Source organism: Electrona antarctica (genome assembly GCF_951216825.1).
Source record: "Electrona antarctica genome assembly, chromosome: 7".
Lineage (NCBI taxonomy): Eukaryota > Metazoa > Chordata > Actinopteri > Myctophiformes > Myctophidae > Electrona > Electrona antarctica.
In genome coordinates, this window is record NC_136812.1 from 35,230,134 (window position 1) to 35,248,336 (window position 18,203).

Here is an 18,203-nt window from a genome sequence, read left to right on the forward strand (position 1 = left end):
GCCGTGCCGCACTCAGGAATCATTTGATTAGTCGATTTGATAGTGGACTTAAACTCTACTACAAGCAGGCAACGTGTCATCAGCGTGGCATTGCCTCACAACACATTGTCTACTTGTGGAATCATCAACACTGCACTCATGTCAGTCATCTACTGTGTGATGTCAGTACTATATAAAGTGTGATGTCAGTACTATATGAAGTCAGTACTATGACGTCAATAGTAAGATCTAAATCATCGTCTCACCCTCTTATAACATTTCTGTGGTTAATAACACAACTTTGACAAACCCCAGGAGATGAGAGAATTAAATATGAACATGACATAAAACTAGGCAGCAGGATAGCAGTAGACATCATCATGGGGCATCTCTCAGTGGCTGCTCTGTCTGTGCTGATGGCAGGGAGAGCCTGCATGGGACTCTGCTTCACAGCCACCAGACGCAGCTCCATGCCCGTGTATGGAGGCTATACCTCCACCAATGTCTCTCTCATCCCATCTAGGTTTTTGTCCCGACAGGGACACCACTCGTCTCAAAGACGATTGTATTCCAACAAGGCACCAAAGGATAGAACGAGCAAGGAGTCAAACGGGGGAGGAGAGAGATCAGGTGGAGGAAAAGAAAAAGATTGGTGGAGCCGCATCCAGAAGGGTGACTGGCATAAGGATTTCTATTACCTGGCAGGGGCATCCGCAGGGATCTCATCTTTGCTCTACTTGTACGTCAGAGATTCCGGCAAGGAGATTACCTGGAAGGAATTTCTGCATGACTACCTTGGCAGAGGCATGGTTGACCGATTGGAGGTCGTCAACAAGCGGTATGTTCTAGTCATTCCAGTGTCAGGAGCTGACAGCTCAGATAGGCGGAGCTATGTGTGGTTCAACATAGGGAGCGTGGAGACATTCGAAATGATCCTAGAGGCAGCCAATTTGGAACTAGGCCTGAAGCCTTCCCAAAGGATATCTGTGGTCTACCGTTCAGAAAGCGATGGCTCATTTTTGATTAGTATGATGCCCACCTTGCTGTTTATTGGCTTTATTGGCTTCCTGCTGTTTGCCATGCGACGAGGTCAAATGGGAGGAGGCGCTGGGGGTGGAAGGAGTTGGCCCTTTATTAGCGAGTCACCTGCCAAGATTATGAAGGACAAAATTGATGTGAAGTTCAAGGATGTGGCCGGGTGCGAGGAAGCCAAACTCGAGATACTCGAGTTTGTCAACTTCCTGAAGAACCCGCAGCAGTATCTGGCCCTGGGAGCAAAAATCCCAAAGGGGGCCATATTGTCTGGACCTCCAGGAACAGGGAAGACCATGCTGGCCAAAGCCACAGCCGGAGAGGCCAACGTCCCCTTTATCACAGTCAATGGCTCCGAGTTCCAGGAGATGTTTGTTGGTGTTGGTCCAGCCAGGGTCAGGGACATGTTTGCCATGGCGAGGAAGAACGCCCCTTGCATCCTCTTCATTGATGAGATCGACGCGGTGGGGCGTAAAAGAGGCAAAGGAAACTTTGGTTTTCAAAGTGAGCAAGAAAACACCCTCAACCAATTGCTGGTCGAGATGGATGGATTTAATACCGGGTCCGTCAATAATGTGGTGGTCCTGGCTGGCACCAACAGGCCCGATGTTTTGGATCCTGCTCTCATGAGACCAGGACGATTTGACCGGCAGATCTTCATAGGTCCACCTGACATCAAGGGCAGAGCTTCCATTTTCAAAGTCCATTTACAACCAATAAAACTAGACCCCGGTCTGAACAGAGATACCCTTGCCCGGAAAATGGCTGCTGCGACTCCAGGGTTCACGGGAGCCGACATCGCTAATGTGTGTAATGAGGCTGCGATCATTGCTGCCAGACACCTCAACACGTCTGTAAGCACAAAACACTTTGAACAGGCCATCGACAGGGTCATTGGGGGCCTAGAGAAGAAGAGCCAGGTCCTGCAGCCTACAGAGAAGAAGATAGTGGCATACCATGAAGCTGGCCATGCCATTGTTGGCTGGTTTTTAGAGCATGGTGACCCACTCCTTAAGGTGACCATCATCCCCCGGGGAAAGGGTCTGGGTTATGTCCATTACCTTCCCAAGGAGCAGTACCTGTACACTCAAGAGCAGCTGTTTGACAGAATGTGTGTGTTGCTTGGAGGGCGTGTGGCTGAGGAGGTGATCTTTGGGAGGATCACCACCGGGGCACGGGACGACCTGGAAAAAATCACCCAGTCGGCCTACGCTCAGGTGGTGCAGTTTGGGATGAGCGACAAGGTTGGTCGGGTGTCCTTTAACCTGCCACAACAAGGGGAGGTGCTAAGGGAGAAGCCCTACAGCGAGGCCACGGCGGAAATGATCGATGGGGAGGTGCGAGATCTGGTGGACAGAGCCTACCAGCGAACACGGGAACTCGTCACAGAAAAGAAGGAGCTGGTCGAGATGGTGGCGAAGCGTCTTCTAGAGAAAGAGGTGTTAGACAAGGCGGACATGTTGGAGCTGCTGGGCCCTCGTCCGTTTAAGGAGAAGTCTACATATGAGGAGTTTGTGGAGGGTACAGGCAGCTTTGAGGAGGACACCAGCCTGCCCGAAGGACTCAGGGGCTGGAATCTGGAGAAAGGAAACATCCCTGAGAACTCTGCCCCTGCAAAGGACAAACTGAGAGAAGAGGACAAACACACAAGCTCTGTTCACACCGGGCATTGATGCATCTCATAACCAGAATTATGTTAAGTGTGTCTACATTTAAATGTATAGCTGGTATGAACCATATGGGGGCAGCAGTGGCTCAGGAGGTAGAGCTTGAAAATCAGAAGGTTTCTGGTTTGATCCCTGGGTTATGGTCAAAGTGTCCTTGAGCAAGGTTTTGAACCCCTAACTGCTCCTGATGAGCCTTGCATGGTTTCCTCCACTGTCAAGTATGTGAATGGATGGGTGTAATATTAGCACAATGTAAAGCTCATTGGATAAAGGTGCTATAGAAATGCACCATTTACAATTTAGCCACTCTATGATGTCAGCACTGTGTATTTGTCCATATATTGGTGCATGTATCAGTCATACATGTATATTGGCGTATGTATCAGTCAGTCTGATTGTAAGTGTGTCGTCAATCAGCACTGTGTGTCTATGCTATGTGCTTATATCGGTACATGGCATCGGACAGGTCATTGCACGGGTGATATAGGCACAAAGTAGAAAATAGAAATGAGCCCCAGACTGACAACCAGAGGCGAAAACATCATCTACCACCTTGCCTCTGCATGGCAGAAGTAATTAAAATAACTCACATGCCTACAATTCTTTCATTTTGCATTAAAAGCATTTAGGTTTCAAGTCATTCTGCAACATATCTATGCCAAGGGGGAAGAATACACAAAAGCTCCTTCACTTTATGTACAGTATTGTCCGTCACTAATATAGTAGCAGACCAAGAATTGCTTTATACAGTATTAACCCATTTAGGACAGAGGCAACAAGAACCCCAAAAGGGGTTCCCGTCCTGAATGGTTTAAGGTCTGAGTATAATACAATATAGGTAATTTGGTACTGAACCTTGAAGGAAGCATGGTACGCTAGCTCAACCACATGGAGACACTGAGCAGAGGTATGCATTACATAAGACAACACCATAGTGCAGCACAGATAAAAGAGTAAAAACTGAGCATTGATTAAGAATGGTGACTTAACGGTTGACCAGTCCAGGACTATGAGGTATCTCAATAGCCTACATCATTCTTCATGGTATGCCATGGTAGGACACAATGTCATTCAATTTTAAGGTCAATTGGAGCGAAAGAGTAGTAGAGGAGATAAGAGCCTACAGAGGAGCGTTATTTCCTCAGACTTACTCACCAGAGTTGCTAAAGGTGAGTGTTAATAGAGTGGTGATGATGGAGACCACATGCACGCCTCAACTATAACCACACACGACTACACATCCACCGTTTTTGCACAATAACCACATTGTTATCCTGTCTATTTAAAAGAACGCAGAGCCAATTTAGAGCAAATAGCCACACAATTCTGCAAAATTCCACAGAAATGTGGAAGACAGACACGGCGGTTTTGTTGGCTTACAGTATGACGAGGTCCTTTGAAGCGTTTGGTTTGAGTGTAAACTCTTGACAGTTGAGAACTTTGAAGCCATATCCTTCACAAGGCTTCCCATTGATTTCTGCTGATCGGATGAAGATCGGGAGAAGGCCCGTGTTTTCTACTTTGAATATTCTTCTGAGAGTGAAGTTCGGCTCTTTGACTTTTGTCTCTGAAAGAGAAGAGATTGAAATGTGTATTATGGTAACGCCAAGTGATAACATTTTTCTATACATAGATGTGTACAAACCTATGCATTTGCATGTTTCTGGTCTGCCATTGACCCAAATCTGTACACTGCTGATAATGGGTTTTATGGTTTAATGTTGATTATCTATTTTTCAAAATGGTTTCACTTTTCATGTTAACCAAATGTTTAATTTCTCAGTTTTGGGCTTCTTTTGATTTGGCTCAGCTAAACCCATGTGGGTCCAATTGATTTAGGATATTAAAAAAATAAACAGTATAAATTGACAATTATGAATGTTAATTCATCTTTTGTAATATTTTTTTTTCTTTTTGTCACAGTTCAGGGTCAATGAAGTCAGGGAATATACTTGGAACCCTCCTTTTTCCCTCTACACCAAATCTCTTCACTGAGTTAGCCTATTTTCACAAAATGTTCGCTGCATATCATGACATGCCAAATAATAGGCTAGTGGTTTAAGTACAGTATAGGTCATAGATAAAGTCAGCCAACCCACCACGAATGTATTCTATTTCAGTGTGTTGTGGAGACCAAGGTGTCTAGTTTGAGGGTGGTAAACTGGCTCACTATAGGCCGACAACTACTTTTCAGAGTTCCATGCAGGTGCTAATAAAATCTCCTGTTCAGTGCCTGTGACTTGACGTAGAGAAAGGCTCCGGCCCGTCTAAACTCACTCTCTGTGCAGTCTTTAAGCAGGGCTTCAGTCATCTTAAACCTCAGTGAGCTGCCTTGTCCTGGGGGCTTCCCAGCCACCTTCAGGCTCTCCGTTGTACCGTGGCCTTGTAGCACGATGGTGTCAAACACAGTCAGGTTATTCCTAAGCAAACAGGCAAAAGTCAACACTCAGGGCTCTAAACTCTGGGCGAATCAGAATAGAGCTATTTAACCAATAGTTTAACAAACAACATATCACATTGCACTGTGGGCTTGGGGGCTTTATTGTCACATCACAGATTTACAGAAGTAAAGAAGGCGGTGGAATTCATTTTTGTGCATCATTCCCATCGTAAGGCAAGAAGAAGGAGGGGGGGGGGGGAGGGATCAAACAAGAAATACAACAACAAAATATCTACATATTTACATGCCTGAGATAAGATATAAAAAGGTGTGTGAGCATATTAGCAGCAGATGTGTGCTGTGTATACATGTATAACATTAGTTAAAACCTAGAACGCCCGGGGTTATTTAATCCATTACATTATAGCGCCCAGTCGATTTATAAACACAGACCACTTTTACCGACGGACCGGATGTTGTTGTGAATGTGTGTGTAGCAGCTAACAATAGCCACGCCACTTCAAAGTCGATCGACAACAACGGGAGGTAAGAATAAATCTATCGCGACTAGTGACTGGACTGCGGAGGGCCGTCTAACACAGGATCTTTTTTCATAATTAGACGGGATGATTTAGATCACGAGTTATTGATGTTTTAAGATTTTCATTTTCGTCGGCAAAACAGGGGAGGGAGTTTTTCGATGACGTCTCACTCTTACGCAACATCGAGGATTGCCCAACAGGCGCTCCCAGGCTGTGTAGTCATGCGTTTTCATATCAATAAACTTCGTCTTTTGGACAATACTACTACGTCCTGGGCGTCGGGCGTTACTAATAGAAAAGACGAAGATACTTCGTCCTGGGCGTTCTAGGTGTTAAGGCGCAGTCATATTAGTTAAGTGCTACGATGGGGTACATGGGATTAGGTGCAAAATGTCAGTGCGTTGACTGGGTCCATGAGGAAAGGGCAGAGCTATTTTCACTAGTTTGTTTTGTTTATTTGAAAGGGTAACATTATTAAATGTCAGTCCTTTCTTTGCATATTTCAGTAGTGCCCTACCATTTCAGTTATTCTGAACCTGCAATTAAACCACAACTAACCGATTCCATGCCACCATGGCGCTGTGGCACCAGTGCCAACAGAATGCACCAAAAAAGCTGCAAGAAGACCCCGTGAACGGGAGTAGTAATCGGCCATTTTCAGGCCACCGCCGATCACCTTCGCTAGCGTCAGAAGCGCCAATATGCCAATCGGGACATTTTATTGAGCTCCTAACATGGTCCCTCACCTCATATCACCTCAATCTGAGCCTCAATTCAGAGAAAAACTTTTTTTCTTTTATTTTTATTTTAAAACTTTTAGATTTCGAATCGATGATGTCACACCATGGTAGCACGCGTTGCTTAGCGATGGGAAGCTAAAATACGGTAAATATAATAGTATAATTCTGGATTAAATAAAAATCTAAAAGCAGATAATTCTCATCTTGGTACGAGAATTGTCGAATCTGCCATGCATAGATTGTGTTAAATAGTTAAATCACAATTATGTCAAAGACAATTAATCGTCAAGTACAGATTCATGATTGCGGGCCCTACCACCCACACGTACCGGACTATGAGCAGGGACGCCACGCTGTGGTTGCTGACAGGGGTGAACCTCACACTGAGAGACTTGACCTCGCCGGGCAGGAGGAGGAGGTTATATACAAAGGGTCTTGTTGATCCCTCCACAAAGCCTGTACTGCCCTTTATCAGGGACGTCTGACACACACACACACACACACACACACACACACACACACACACACACACACACACACACACACACACACACACACACACACACACACACACACACACACACACACACACACACACACACACACACACACACACACACACACACACACACACACACACATTACAAAAAAAGCTTGTAGATTGGCTATTTTCACTATTCATCAAACAGCGAAATTCTGTGCAATCTCTTCCACTATCGGTAGCCGCCAAATATGGCGAAGACGCTGTTACTTGTACCCCTGAAGGGTGTGTGGGTATTTGTCCGGGATTTGCTGATTGCACTCTGTACAGCACCTTGTAAATATTTGTGTCCTTGTATTGTATCTCTTATGTGGACATAAATAAATAATTAAAATGTGTGTGTGTGTGTGTGTGTGTGTGTGTGTGTGTGTGTGTGTGCACACATGAGTGACGTGTGGGGGTCTCAACCTTTGTCAGATGTAAGATGGGTTAGATTGCATTACAGGGAGACAACTTACACGTGCCGGCTCAATTACGGGCGGAGGGACCCAACCTGTGTGTCATGTATCAGTTTGAGTGAACAGCGATATTGTTTGTTCCTGTCGTACTCACTTGATTTCTGTGGACCTGGAATTCCAGGGTGTCTGTGTCAATGTTGATGTTGGACAGATTTCCAAAAGGCAGCCTGGAAGATAAAGTCACGTCAATTACACCATTCACTTTATTTATTTCCAGTGAACTTTAAAAAATGCATTATGCATTACTACAGTAATGGTTGTTTAGGGGAGGAAGGGGGTCCTACCTATCGGCTAGTTTCCCAGAAAATACAGAGGGGTTTGGTAACAGAGCCAGGGGGAGAACCTGGACAAAGACGGGGACATCAGCAGGATTCTCCAGAACCACCTCCTCATCCTACAAAATCACAGACATTAGTCTCATCTCATTCTGAAATACACTACTTCAAACATCTTTGCTTTGTATCTGAAGCTGTGCAGTGTGTGTGTGTGTGTGTGTGTGTGTGTGTGCGCGCGCGTGTGTGTGTGTACACCCGTGCACATGTTAGAGAGAGAGTGTGAATAAGGGGCAGACTGTTTCTACTCACAGAGGAGCCGTTTGTGTTGGTTAAGGGGAACATAATTTGTTGTGAAGACTTCACCAGTGATGGCCAAGTCAGCTGCGCCCTCACTTTAGCCTGCACATTTTTTTGAAGATCTGTGTTCACTTCAAAGATGGCTTCCATTCTATGGTATAAATAGAGAGAATCCCATGACGTTTTAAAAAAAAAATAGAACACCACTTGTGGAAGAAGAAGGGGAAAAGATGTAAAAGAAAGTCAAGCAACTGTAAAATGTGATAAAGCGTGCACACAGACAGTCTCCTTGGGAATCATATGACTCACTCATGGCCGGAGCGCTCTTTCAGCTCTTGCCATCGTCTGAGGAGTTTCTGGTGCAGATCGACATCAGCATCCCAGATATCCTCCTGCAATGCCAGGCCATGTGGCTTGGTCTCCACTGAGGAAGCAAACATTTTAAAATTAAAATAAGCAAAAGATGTGCATGGTTGTTGATCGTTTGGAGGGACTGGAATGTCTCAATATCTAGTAGTCTAGTCAGGGGGAACACTCACATTTAAGGACAAACGGCAATCCCACGTAGCAGTGGTCACCACACTGCAAGCTGGCATCAAAATAAATATTTGCTACCTGTACAAGAGAAACGATTTGGTCATAATCAATGTATACATTTGTGTGTGTAAGAACCACAGTCTCAAACCGTTGAGAGACGGGGGAGGGTGCACACCTTAGTTTTACGTCGGGGCTCCAGCTCGTCCTTGTTGTTGCGGAGTCGCTTATAGTAGAAGCGCACATCTTCAGTCAGAGAGCGGATCTGCTGGAGCCTGACTCTCTGTGTGAAAGAGCTCTGTACACTGAAGCTCTGGTGAACAATTTTCCCCTGAGGACAGAGAACACACAAGCAGGCGCGTCAAAGGTACACGTCTCTGTTAACGTGTCTACAGGGTACAGGGAAGAGCTTGTGTAGGAGAATGTTTGGTTGCCTCAGATTACATCTAACCATCTGCAAGCTGCTGGTGTGAAACCTTGCACTTATCAAAACAGAAAGAAATGAGTGGATCCTTCACCACTTTCAACCTGGCACCCCTATTTTGGGCATGTCAACATAGGCTTGCCAATCTACAAGCATGTTGTGAGCTTGTACAGTAGATTGACTTTAGTCCAATTTATTTTTTACAGAAATGAGTACAATCCAATACATATTGTATAATAATGCATCACACACAACACATTACAACACAAGATCCATATGACCTACTACACTGTTTCAATAAGTCATATATTACAATGATAAAAGAACCATGATGATATCTGTGCTTATGATTCCAAGAGCAGATGTAACAAATAACAATATGCATCTATCAGTGCCATTTTGGGAATACTAAATATCCACCCTAATGGAAGCATCTGGAACACCCAATGCAAAGGTTTAAAGGTCCAAAACAATGTTATGCACTTTTGAGATAACCCTCACTTCATTGACAATTGGACAATTTTCTAGTTTTCATGTAGCACCTTTATTTGCATCAAAGAAAAAATGTAGTGTTTAACTCTTGTACAGTGACTTTCCCGAACAGATCAGCAGATGATACTTACTGGAAATGACGGTGGTAGAATAATGGATTTGGGAGAGCTGTTTAATGTTCCCACTGCTATCAGAGCTTTTACTGGGATAGTTAATATCTGAGGGGGAGAAGGAATAGTCAGTCAGAAAAAGGGTAAACTGAATGAAGAAAAACATTCCATGTTCTCTGGCTGAACTTCACAGACCACCTACCTCATAGTCTGTGGTAAGGTGAACGGCTCCATCATATGTGCCCTCCAGTGCCTTGGCCACCAGAGTCACTCTGAATGCTGCGTAGTAGCCAGAGGCTAATATTACCTATATGCAAAACAAATGTATGCTTTCGTTAGGTAGCTAGGTTAGGTAGGCTTGTTGTAGATACTGGTTTCTGAATGGAGAAGAAGCTCTTACTGTTTTATGATGGGAGGTTGAACTGTTGTGCAGTTCTCGGATGCGACTGAGAGCTGCTGTCCTATTGCCTTTCTCGGTTTTGAGGAGTTCCATGGACAGACTGTCTCCTGTCACCATCCATGACTTGATCTCCAGCTGAAAGAAAAGGAAGTGCTTTAGTATAGAAGAGATACGGATAGTTGTGAGTTGATATTCACATCCAGGTTGCTTTCCTTGACTGTACTTGGAAAGATTAATGACCTCTCTCACTGTAGTGAGATCTTATGTATGTATTGAAGATCTTATAGGTTTGTACCAGCAACGTGATACTTAAGACTACAATTATTTTGGCCTTTAATGCTTTATTTAGAAAAGAGTGTAGAGCAACAGGAAACAGATAGAGGGAAGACGTGAGATATGAAGGTAGTCGGATTCAAACTCTGGTCTTCTGAGTCCTCTGGACTCACAATGTGCATGTGGCTGTACCACAAGGCAGAGACACGTTTTAGTGACCAAAATCTCTTCAATTGTCTGTAGTGTGTGGTGTCTGTGCTCCACCCTCACCTCTATGGGATTACTGTTGATCACCACTAATGTGATGCTGCTGGTGTCTGTAGCACTGCGCACTCCAAAGTCCAGCATGTTCTCCCGCAGACTGGGCGACAGGACCAGGGTCTATTCATAGCAGAAACAAACATTTCAAACAAGCATTCAAAAATAACATGTAGACAGATACCTTAGACACACAAATTAACATAAAAAACTCAATTCGTGCAATAAAAATAAATTACCAAAATAAGTCAAACGGATAACCTTTGATGTACAAAATAACATCATAATATACTACCATAGGGTATGGAATGTTTTTAATGCATTATTCCGTCTATGCATGTACAATTTCAGACAATGTCACATGATGTTCTTTCCCAGTGCTAACCTCTAAGAAGCCTGTGTAAGCCCGGACTGGCAGGTGGAACTTTGAGGCGTTTGTGATGAGCAGGATATTGCCGTCTATGTGAATGGAGGGCCGAACCGGCCGGAAGAGGAGGGAGAAGATGTATCGCGACTCGTGTGGTGGTATGAGGATGGGGGCACTGAAGTTCTGCACCTGAAACCAAATCACAAACATCTGTAAAAAATCTGACATCTATACGTACGTTCAGAAAGTATGTTTATGTCAGCTTGACCCCATGAACCCCATGCTGGGGCGGCACTCACGTTAAACATGGTCTTGGCCTCTTCGGGCAGAGAGACATTGTGGATTCGAATAGCGAAGTTGAAGGTGTTGGTGAGGAAGATGGGTCTGTCCACAGGGTCTACGGGACTGTCTCTGATGTGGAACAGGGTGGCTGTGTGGTCGAAGCCCAGGTAGCTAACATGAGGAGAGAGACCACATCAATGTCAGGCACTATGATGCAGAGATGTGAAATACTGCATTCATAACTGAAGTCTCTCTGTTGAGCTGCGTCCAGTTTGTGGTACTAAAACCCATTAGTGAGTTCTCTATCGGTTCCATTTCCATTGCTTTTTATTACCGTATGCGTATGGAATTTGATTTATGCTGAAAATAAGCTCTGTAGTTATACAAAGCCTAAGAGAGTTTCACATTTTGTTCTAGACTATGACATAATTTATCACATCCGTTAATATTACGGACCCAGACTAGGAGCCACCAGAAAAAGACAAGACACAGAACAGTACAGTACAGGGAAATGTCCTAACAATTAATAATTCATTTAGAAGGGCCCGTTGTAGGCCTGTGTTCTTCTCTTACTTATATTAATTGTGTGTGGTTCAGAAATTGTACAAAAGTTGATTTCTGGAGATCGTCTCGTTGGGAAAAAAGTGCAATGTCATAAGCCTTTGCTATACAGCTTACTTTCATAATTTATGCAAAACCCATGGCGTAGATAGATTCCGGGTTGATCCCTGTTCTCCCAGTCATTAACACATTGTCCCTATACTGTTATTAATATTAAACATGTATACATACCCTTCTAAAACCTCTGCTTGATAGGGGATTTCAAGTTTAGAGTAACTTTTTTCTTTTGCTTTTACTGTTATTTTTCCAGAAAACTGATATGGTCTTCTTGCTTTTGAAGCTGAAACAAGAAGAGTGAAAAGATTAGAAACACAAGTACAGTGCAGGAAGACACAAGAGCTCTACAAGAAGAAACGCAATCACATGAACCATAGTGTCTCTATTCTGGGCATGTCATAATAGGTGAACATTCAGCAAAAATAGACGATCTATGTACACATCGTAACGAGACATGTAAACTTGTAGATCAGCAATTTTCTGCAAAGAACTTTGGTATAGGGGGAAAAAAACAAGGAGACCAATTTCAGGTCCTGGCCCCTGGGGGACCCTGGTCAGCACACAGTTGGTCAATAATGCATTGCTGGCTATAAACCTTTGATCACATTTGAGGGCCCATTTGGGATTTTGTGAGGGAAAAAAGCACTACATCTGACCCGAAATGAACATTTACAGCCAGTGTGACTCTAGTTTGCTCTTACGGTTGTCAAAACATTCATACAGAGAGTCAATTGTGCACACGAGTTGTTGTAAGAGTTGTTATACTTTATAAAATGGGAAATTTGGAGTCAGGCTGAATCGGGTTTTTAGGCAACACTTCTCAAGCAGAATACTGCTGTGCCAACTGAGCATAATATTTGAACTATCACATAATCTAGAAATGGTCACTGCTAAATTGTGGTCACTGCTAAATCTAGGAATGGATTAGCAGTTATTGTCCTAGAGGTCACTCAGTGAGACGTGATAGTGTTTCATGTTGAACAGTGCAGTGTAGGGCAATGCCACTTTGTAATTGTATGTCTCATAATATGCTCTATAGTATTAGTATTGAGTATTGTATTGAGTTTGTGCTTGAAATGTACTGTAATTCTGCAAACTGTTAATACAATTTTCAATCAATCAAAGTTAACAGGTTAGTCTTTAAGTGGACAAGAAGCAATGCAGAAGAGGTCAAACTCAATAGCATCATTATGAATTTGAGTATATTCCTTGTCTAATGTTATTTTCTAGCAACTGTTTTAAACAAATTGACAAAAGACAGATTCTAAGAAACAGTTTTTATCTCATGGTTAAGTACTATTTGAGGACTTCATCGTTATTATAATTAGTAGTAGTAGTAGTATTACATCAATAACAACACTGAAAGGCTTGATAAAAAAACTTACCATCAAAACTAATACTTGCGACTTTGGTATATCTACTTTCACCAGCTTTTAGCGTTATCGCCTTAAAATCTATTGTGACCGCTTCATTTGATGGGGTCGCCCGTACACTCTGGAAAGCATAAACACAAACTCTTTATTCACTGGTAGGTGGTTGAGTTTGCTTATAATATGAACTGAAGAAGCACCAGGACACTCACTGTGATGGGAACGTCTTTTGTTCCCGAGTTTAAAAGATGTAAATTTAACTGCTTTGGTCGATCTGGTTATAAACAGAGAGAGAGAGAGAGAGAGAAATTGTCAAGAATAAGAAAAACTCATGACTCTTTTTCCAAAATGCCATACGCATTGCTGTATTCCATACCTTGTGACCGAAGCGTACCAAAGTCGAGCATCTCTGTTGATGAATATATGCCAGGGGCTGTATAGAGGGAGCAAGTAGACAAAACAAGAAGAGTTAGGTTTCATACAACTTATTGTATTGCCACCAAAATGTAGGCCATGCATTCGTAACGGCAGCCATGGGCATTGCACTACTGGATGGAGGAGAATTTTATAGTGTAGTAGGATGAGGCGACAGACCTGAAGTGACCTCCACTTCGACAGGGAGGATGATGAACTGGTCCTCATCGGGGGCACTGGTTTTAATCCTGATGAAAGCTGTGTGGTTGTCTACATCTCTGGACGAGAAGCTGGCTCTCATCACCCCCTTTGTCTCAAATGGGGGGATTTCCTGCAAAGGCAAAATCAGCAGGGTTGAACTGACTCAATTCTCACAGCTGTGCCATGAAGTAGATGTCTTTTTGTAAGCTGGAACTAACCCATAATTTGCCAGTGCCTCCTTGTTGACCTGTGGGCAGCTCTAGATGTAAATCCCCACCACTAGAATACATCTCCACAACCTGGCAGTAAGAAGAAAAAAGAAAAAGAAAAGAAAGTTAAGAAAACATATTGTTGGTGTCGAGTTGAAACCTTGCATTTCCAGAATCATTACTTTTTCAGTAAATGGAAAAAATAACCTGTGTTCGAATGGATCCAGTGTAGTTCTAACTTTAAGGGTCCATTGAAAATTAAATGGTGGCCACGACTGGAGAGATATTCTAGAAAATTCTCTAACATGGAAGTGGACGGGATGCGGGTTTTAGCGACCACGTGATTTCCTTGGAATCATTGGGACTCGAACAGGGAATTAGCAAAGAACTAAGTGTAAAAACTAAAAACCCGAAAAAGTCGTCCTTGGCTCTGTGGGCCTTTAGAAAAAAGTCGTCAAGTCGTAATACTTTTCATTGGTTAAACAATAAATATTTATAAAACTCACAGACAGACTTCACCACTTTCAACCTCACGATTTTGGGAATGTCATTACAGGCAAAATGTTTCAAATATTTTAAAACATTTTCAAATAGAAAAAAAATGCAGAAAAACAGGTAAAAAATAGCAGGTCTACAAGCTCAAACACATTCACGCTTGTACATCAGCTATTTCCACTACTATTGTGCGACACTGTCATATGTATAAAGTAGGGCCTTCATTTAATGAAGAAAAAAAAACAAGACAATGAAATATGGACATAGAAATGTATGCCCGACAGTGACGATATGAAATATTCACCTGGCGTAAATCTATTTTCACAGACTTTAATCAAACAAGCTCAAGATTGATGACCAGTGACATCGAGTGCTGTTGTTGTTGATGGCTGTTTACCTGCAGAGGCTCGCTGTGCGGGTTGTGAATGTTTATTAAAGGGGAGAAGCTGCTGTTTACTGGGACCCTGGCCCCTATGAAGGGCCGTAGTCTGTAAGGGTTCGGGATGCCAACCCCAAAAACCTGCAGGGCAGAGATGGGAACACGATAGTAGCGCACCAGTCACATGTTGCTGGCACTACACATTTAACACAAGACAGGAGACTCAGGAAGATAATGTTTTGGCATCTACCTGGTATGTAAACAGTCCATGATGCGACGTATTAATAAATAATGTATTTTCTACATTCCCCACTACGCGGCCGAGAAACACAACATCAAATGATGTGTTTCCCCCAGGTGGAATTATCTGTTGGAAGAAAAGAGACAAAAATGCAAAGTGTTGGTACATCTTTTTTCCTGTATTGTAAAGCGTCCTTGGGTTTCTTGAAAGGTGCTATATAAATTCAACTTATTATTATTACATCATACCAGACAGAAGGAATTTACACACACACACACACACACACACACACACACACACACACACACACACACACACACACACACACACACACACACACACACACACACACACACACACACACACACACACACACACACACACACACACACACACACACACACACACACACACACACACACACACACACACACACACACACACACACACACACACACACACACACACACACACACAATAAAAAAAGTAGCAAATCAAAACAAGGCTTTGTAAGGCTTCTAAGTTCTAATACTCGTATAGGCTCAATAATAATTGAAATCTTGTAATGTAACACACCACACTACAGTATGCAACATGATCTCCCAGGCCTGAGACCAAGTGTGTTCAAGTGATCACTATGATTTAAGACATTGGCCTATTTTTAACACAAGTGTAATAACCCAGGAGGAAATCCAAATTTGGAGTGCTCCTTAAGTGAACAACCCGAATGGGAGGTCACAGTGCAGGGAAGTACAGGGAAGCTACATCATGGATGAAGTAAGGCCAGGCCAACCCTCCTACATGCTATCCGCTTTGAGTCTGGAACAGGTGTTATGAGTTTAATTTATTACAGTTCACATAAACGGCTCAAGTATGCTTTTAACTAGCAGGTTTTAAAGCAAAAGGACACGTTGGCCTGGGTTGTACCTTGCCATGATGTAACTCCAAATATTGGTGAGATTTCTTCAATAGTTATGGCGTTGTTTAATAAATGATAATTCAAAATAGCTTCCCCATTGACACGAAACAGAAACAACAGACAACAAATGCATGCAAACAAAGTGAATTCTGACAATGTTTCACAATACAAAACTCAACACTACATTTCTTTAAATTACAAAATGTCAACTTCCTGTTATATTCCAAGATCTGAATCTGGAAAATCACATGGATGTTGAACATTTTCATTGAACAAATTTAAATTAAAATGCTGTGTGGTTTGTGAATCAGTGATAATTAGTGTATTCATTGATAGCTACTTACCCTATTCTGGAAAAAGGATGCGTGAAAATGTGATGTTGTTGCTGATATTGATATCAAACTAATTTCTTCCGAGCTAGGATTATGTAAATAAACTTTCTCCATTTTTGGCATTCCAACAGGCCTGTAGAGGAAGAAATAAAATATTAAATTCAAGTCAACATACTGTACACCTAGATAGGCTTAAAAGTCTTATATTTATAGTGTTTTTTTAATGGGAGGGAAACGGGGACGATGCAAATGAGACAAAACGTCTGCTCTACGCTGACGAGCCCAACTGCTGTTTAAGGTCACAAATGTTTCCTTACGCCATGTCCTCTTGCATCATGGGAATGTTCATTGTTTGGTTCTTACTATTCATCAAAATCTCTCAAGGTAACATGCCAATTCAAGCAAGTGTGTCTGATAAGGCGACTGTTTACTGAGAAAGAAGGACAGGAACTCCCAGGCAGAGACAGCTGGGCGAGTTCACATGGAGATGGTGGGGTGCGAGTATTGGTTTGAGGTCAGCCTTTCTCAGTCATACTTGATCACTGTTAACATAATTCACCAACTGTTTAGAACTGTTTCCATTCATCTGAATGAAAATCAAATCATGTGGATCTCAGGATCCAAATAGGAACGGCCTGGCTCCAAAGTGGATCTCGAACTTTATGTATCCACTGACCAGCCTGTGATGTCTATGACTGGAGAACCCTTGATTCGGATGACTTCACAGTCGACACAAGTCGTTTTATGATATATCTATGACGAATCATGCCAAATTTGACGCCATTAAAAAAAACATTAACATGATGAATAAAGATGTGTTTCACCATGTTAATGATTTTTTTCAGACCTCCAGTTCTGGGAAATGGGGGGACTCTTTTTTTATTATTTCCACACAACAGCTCTAAGGTATATTAATGACATAGTAAAATGTTGAAAATGAGTGGGGTGCCCCTTTAAATATTTCAAGTTCAGAAACGTGAAAAGCATAAATAAATTATCGTGGTACTTCTGTGGCCTACTGGCAAGTGTGCATAGTACAAAGTTTGGCATTGATCGGTCCAGCGCTTTGTGGGATTAGTGCCGGACACCCAGACACCCCCACACACACACACACACACACACACACACACACACACACACACACACACACACACACACACACACACACACACACACACACACACACACACACACACACACACACACACACACACACACACACACACAGACACACACACACACACACACAGACACATACAAAGACACACACTCACAGACGGCTAGCCTATTGCAGAGCCACGCCATAAAGACAGCTGTATGGCATATTTATTTCATCATCATTTCCATGTTGTTTTCCACTCTCTTTTAACCACTGGCATCCATAGTTTGTCCATTGATTATTGGTTATTAGGTTATTAAGTATGGTTTGTTTTTGTAATAGTACATTATTTTGATTTATCGTCATTGTCAGTCATTTCTTGGTACATTTCAGTAATAGGCTTTGAATATAACATAATATACAGTAATAAACTTTATATAGAACTTTTATTAACAGTAACTTTTTGTAGAAATGTAAACTGATTAGTGAGGTCCTCTCGGCCTGATGGCAACATCTTAAATATGTTCCTCAGGTGCAGACAAGTTTAGACAACCGTATATTTTTGTATATTTATGGTATTTGTCATATCTATTCTGCCATTTTTGTTTACAAAGTCTAAAAAGGGAAAACATGAATGTATTTTTGAGTGGTGCAAACCACTCCAACAACCAGCTTTGTCTGTACCCGTGTACCTGTACCCGTGTACCTGTACGTGTACCCGTGTACCTGTACCTGGGGCCACGTACGGGTGAGCATGGTTGCTATGGTTAGTGTGTGACGTCACTGCACCACTCAGTTCACACGGGTGTGATTTTTTATCTATAATATTAAAAAATATATATAAGTTATGTCTGTACCCGTATACCTGTACGTGT

The 18,203-nt window shown here is 42.5% G+C and overlaps 2 protein-coding genes across 3 annotated transcripts in view; one reads left to right on the top strand and one right to left on the bottom strand.

The window, feature by feature from the left end:
- Positions 1–18,203, bottom strand: part of tmem131 (transmembrane protein 131) — a 38,068-nt gene that overhangs the window by 11,251 nt on the left and 8,614 nt on the right. For both annotated transcript variants that reach the window (XM_079506179.1, XM_079506178.1), the window contains 24 exons: positions 16,242–16,362; positions 14,988–15,104; positions 14,756–14,878; positions 13,873–13,953; positions 13,634–13,784; positions 13,416–13,472; positions 13,252–13,313; positions 13,055–13,163; positions 11,844–11,952; positions 11,069–11,222; positions 10,788–10,958; positions 10,415–10,525; positions 9,872–10,006; positions 9,674–9,778; positions 9,493–9,579; positions 8,624–8,776; positions 8,451–8,526; positions 8,221–8,335; positions 7,924–8,062; positions 7,624–7,733; positions 7,434–7,506; positions 6,670–6,821; positions 4,956–5,098; positions 4,059–4,245 (listed from right to left, as the gene is read on the bottom strand). In XM_079506179.1, the coding sequence (XP_079362305.1) occupies positions 4,059–4,245; positions 4,956–5,098; positions 6,670–6,821; positions 7,434–7,506; positions 7,624–7,733; positions 7,924–8,062; positions 8,221–8,335; positions 8,451–8,526; positions 8,624–8,776; positions 9,493–9,579; positions 9,674–9,778; positions 9,872–10,006; positions 10,415–10,525; positions 10,788–10,958; positions 11,069–11,222; positions 11,844–11,952; positions 13,055–13,163; positions 13,252–13,313; positions 13,416–13,472; positions 13,634–13,784; positions 13,873–13,953; positions 14,756–14,878; positions 14,988–15,104; positions 16,242–16,362 (2,841 nt within the window). The remainder of the gene's footprint in view (positions 1–4,058; positions 4,246–4,955; positions 5,099–6,669; positions 6,822–7,433; positions 7,507–7,623; positions 7,734–7,923; positions 8,063–8,220; positions 8,336–8,450; positions 8,527–8,623; positions 8,777–9,492; positions 9,580–9,673; positions 9,779–9,871; positions 10,007–10,414; positions 10,526–10,787; positions 10,959–11,068; positions 11,223–11,843; positions 11,953–13,054; positions 13,164–13,251; positions 13,314–13,415; positions 13,473–13,633; positions 13,785–13,872; positions 13,954–14,755; positions 14,879–14,987; positions 15,105–16,241; positions 16,363–18,203) is intronic.
- On the top strand, positions 360–2,684 carry LOC306927273 (mitochondrial inner membrane m-AAA protease component AFG3L1-like; the record flags this gene model as incomplete). The annotated part of the gene is made up of 1 exon (XM_079506982.1): positions 360–2,684. The coding sequence occupies one exon, from the start codon at positions 360–362 to the stop codon at positions 2,682–2,684; it is 2,325 nt and encodes a 774-aa protein (XP_079363108.1).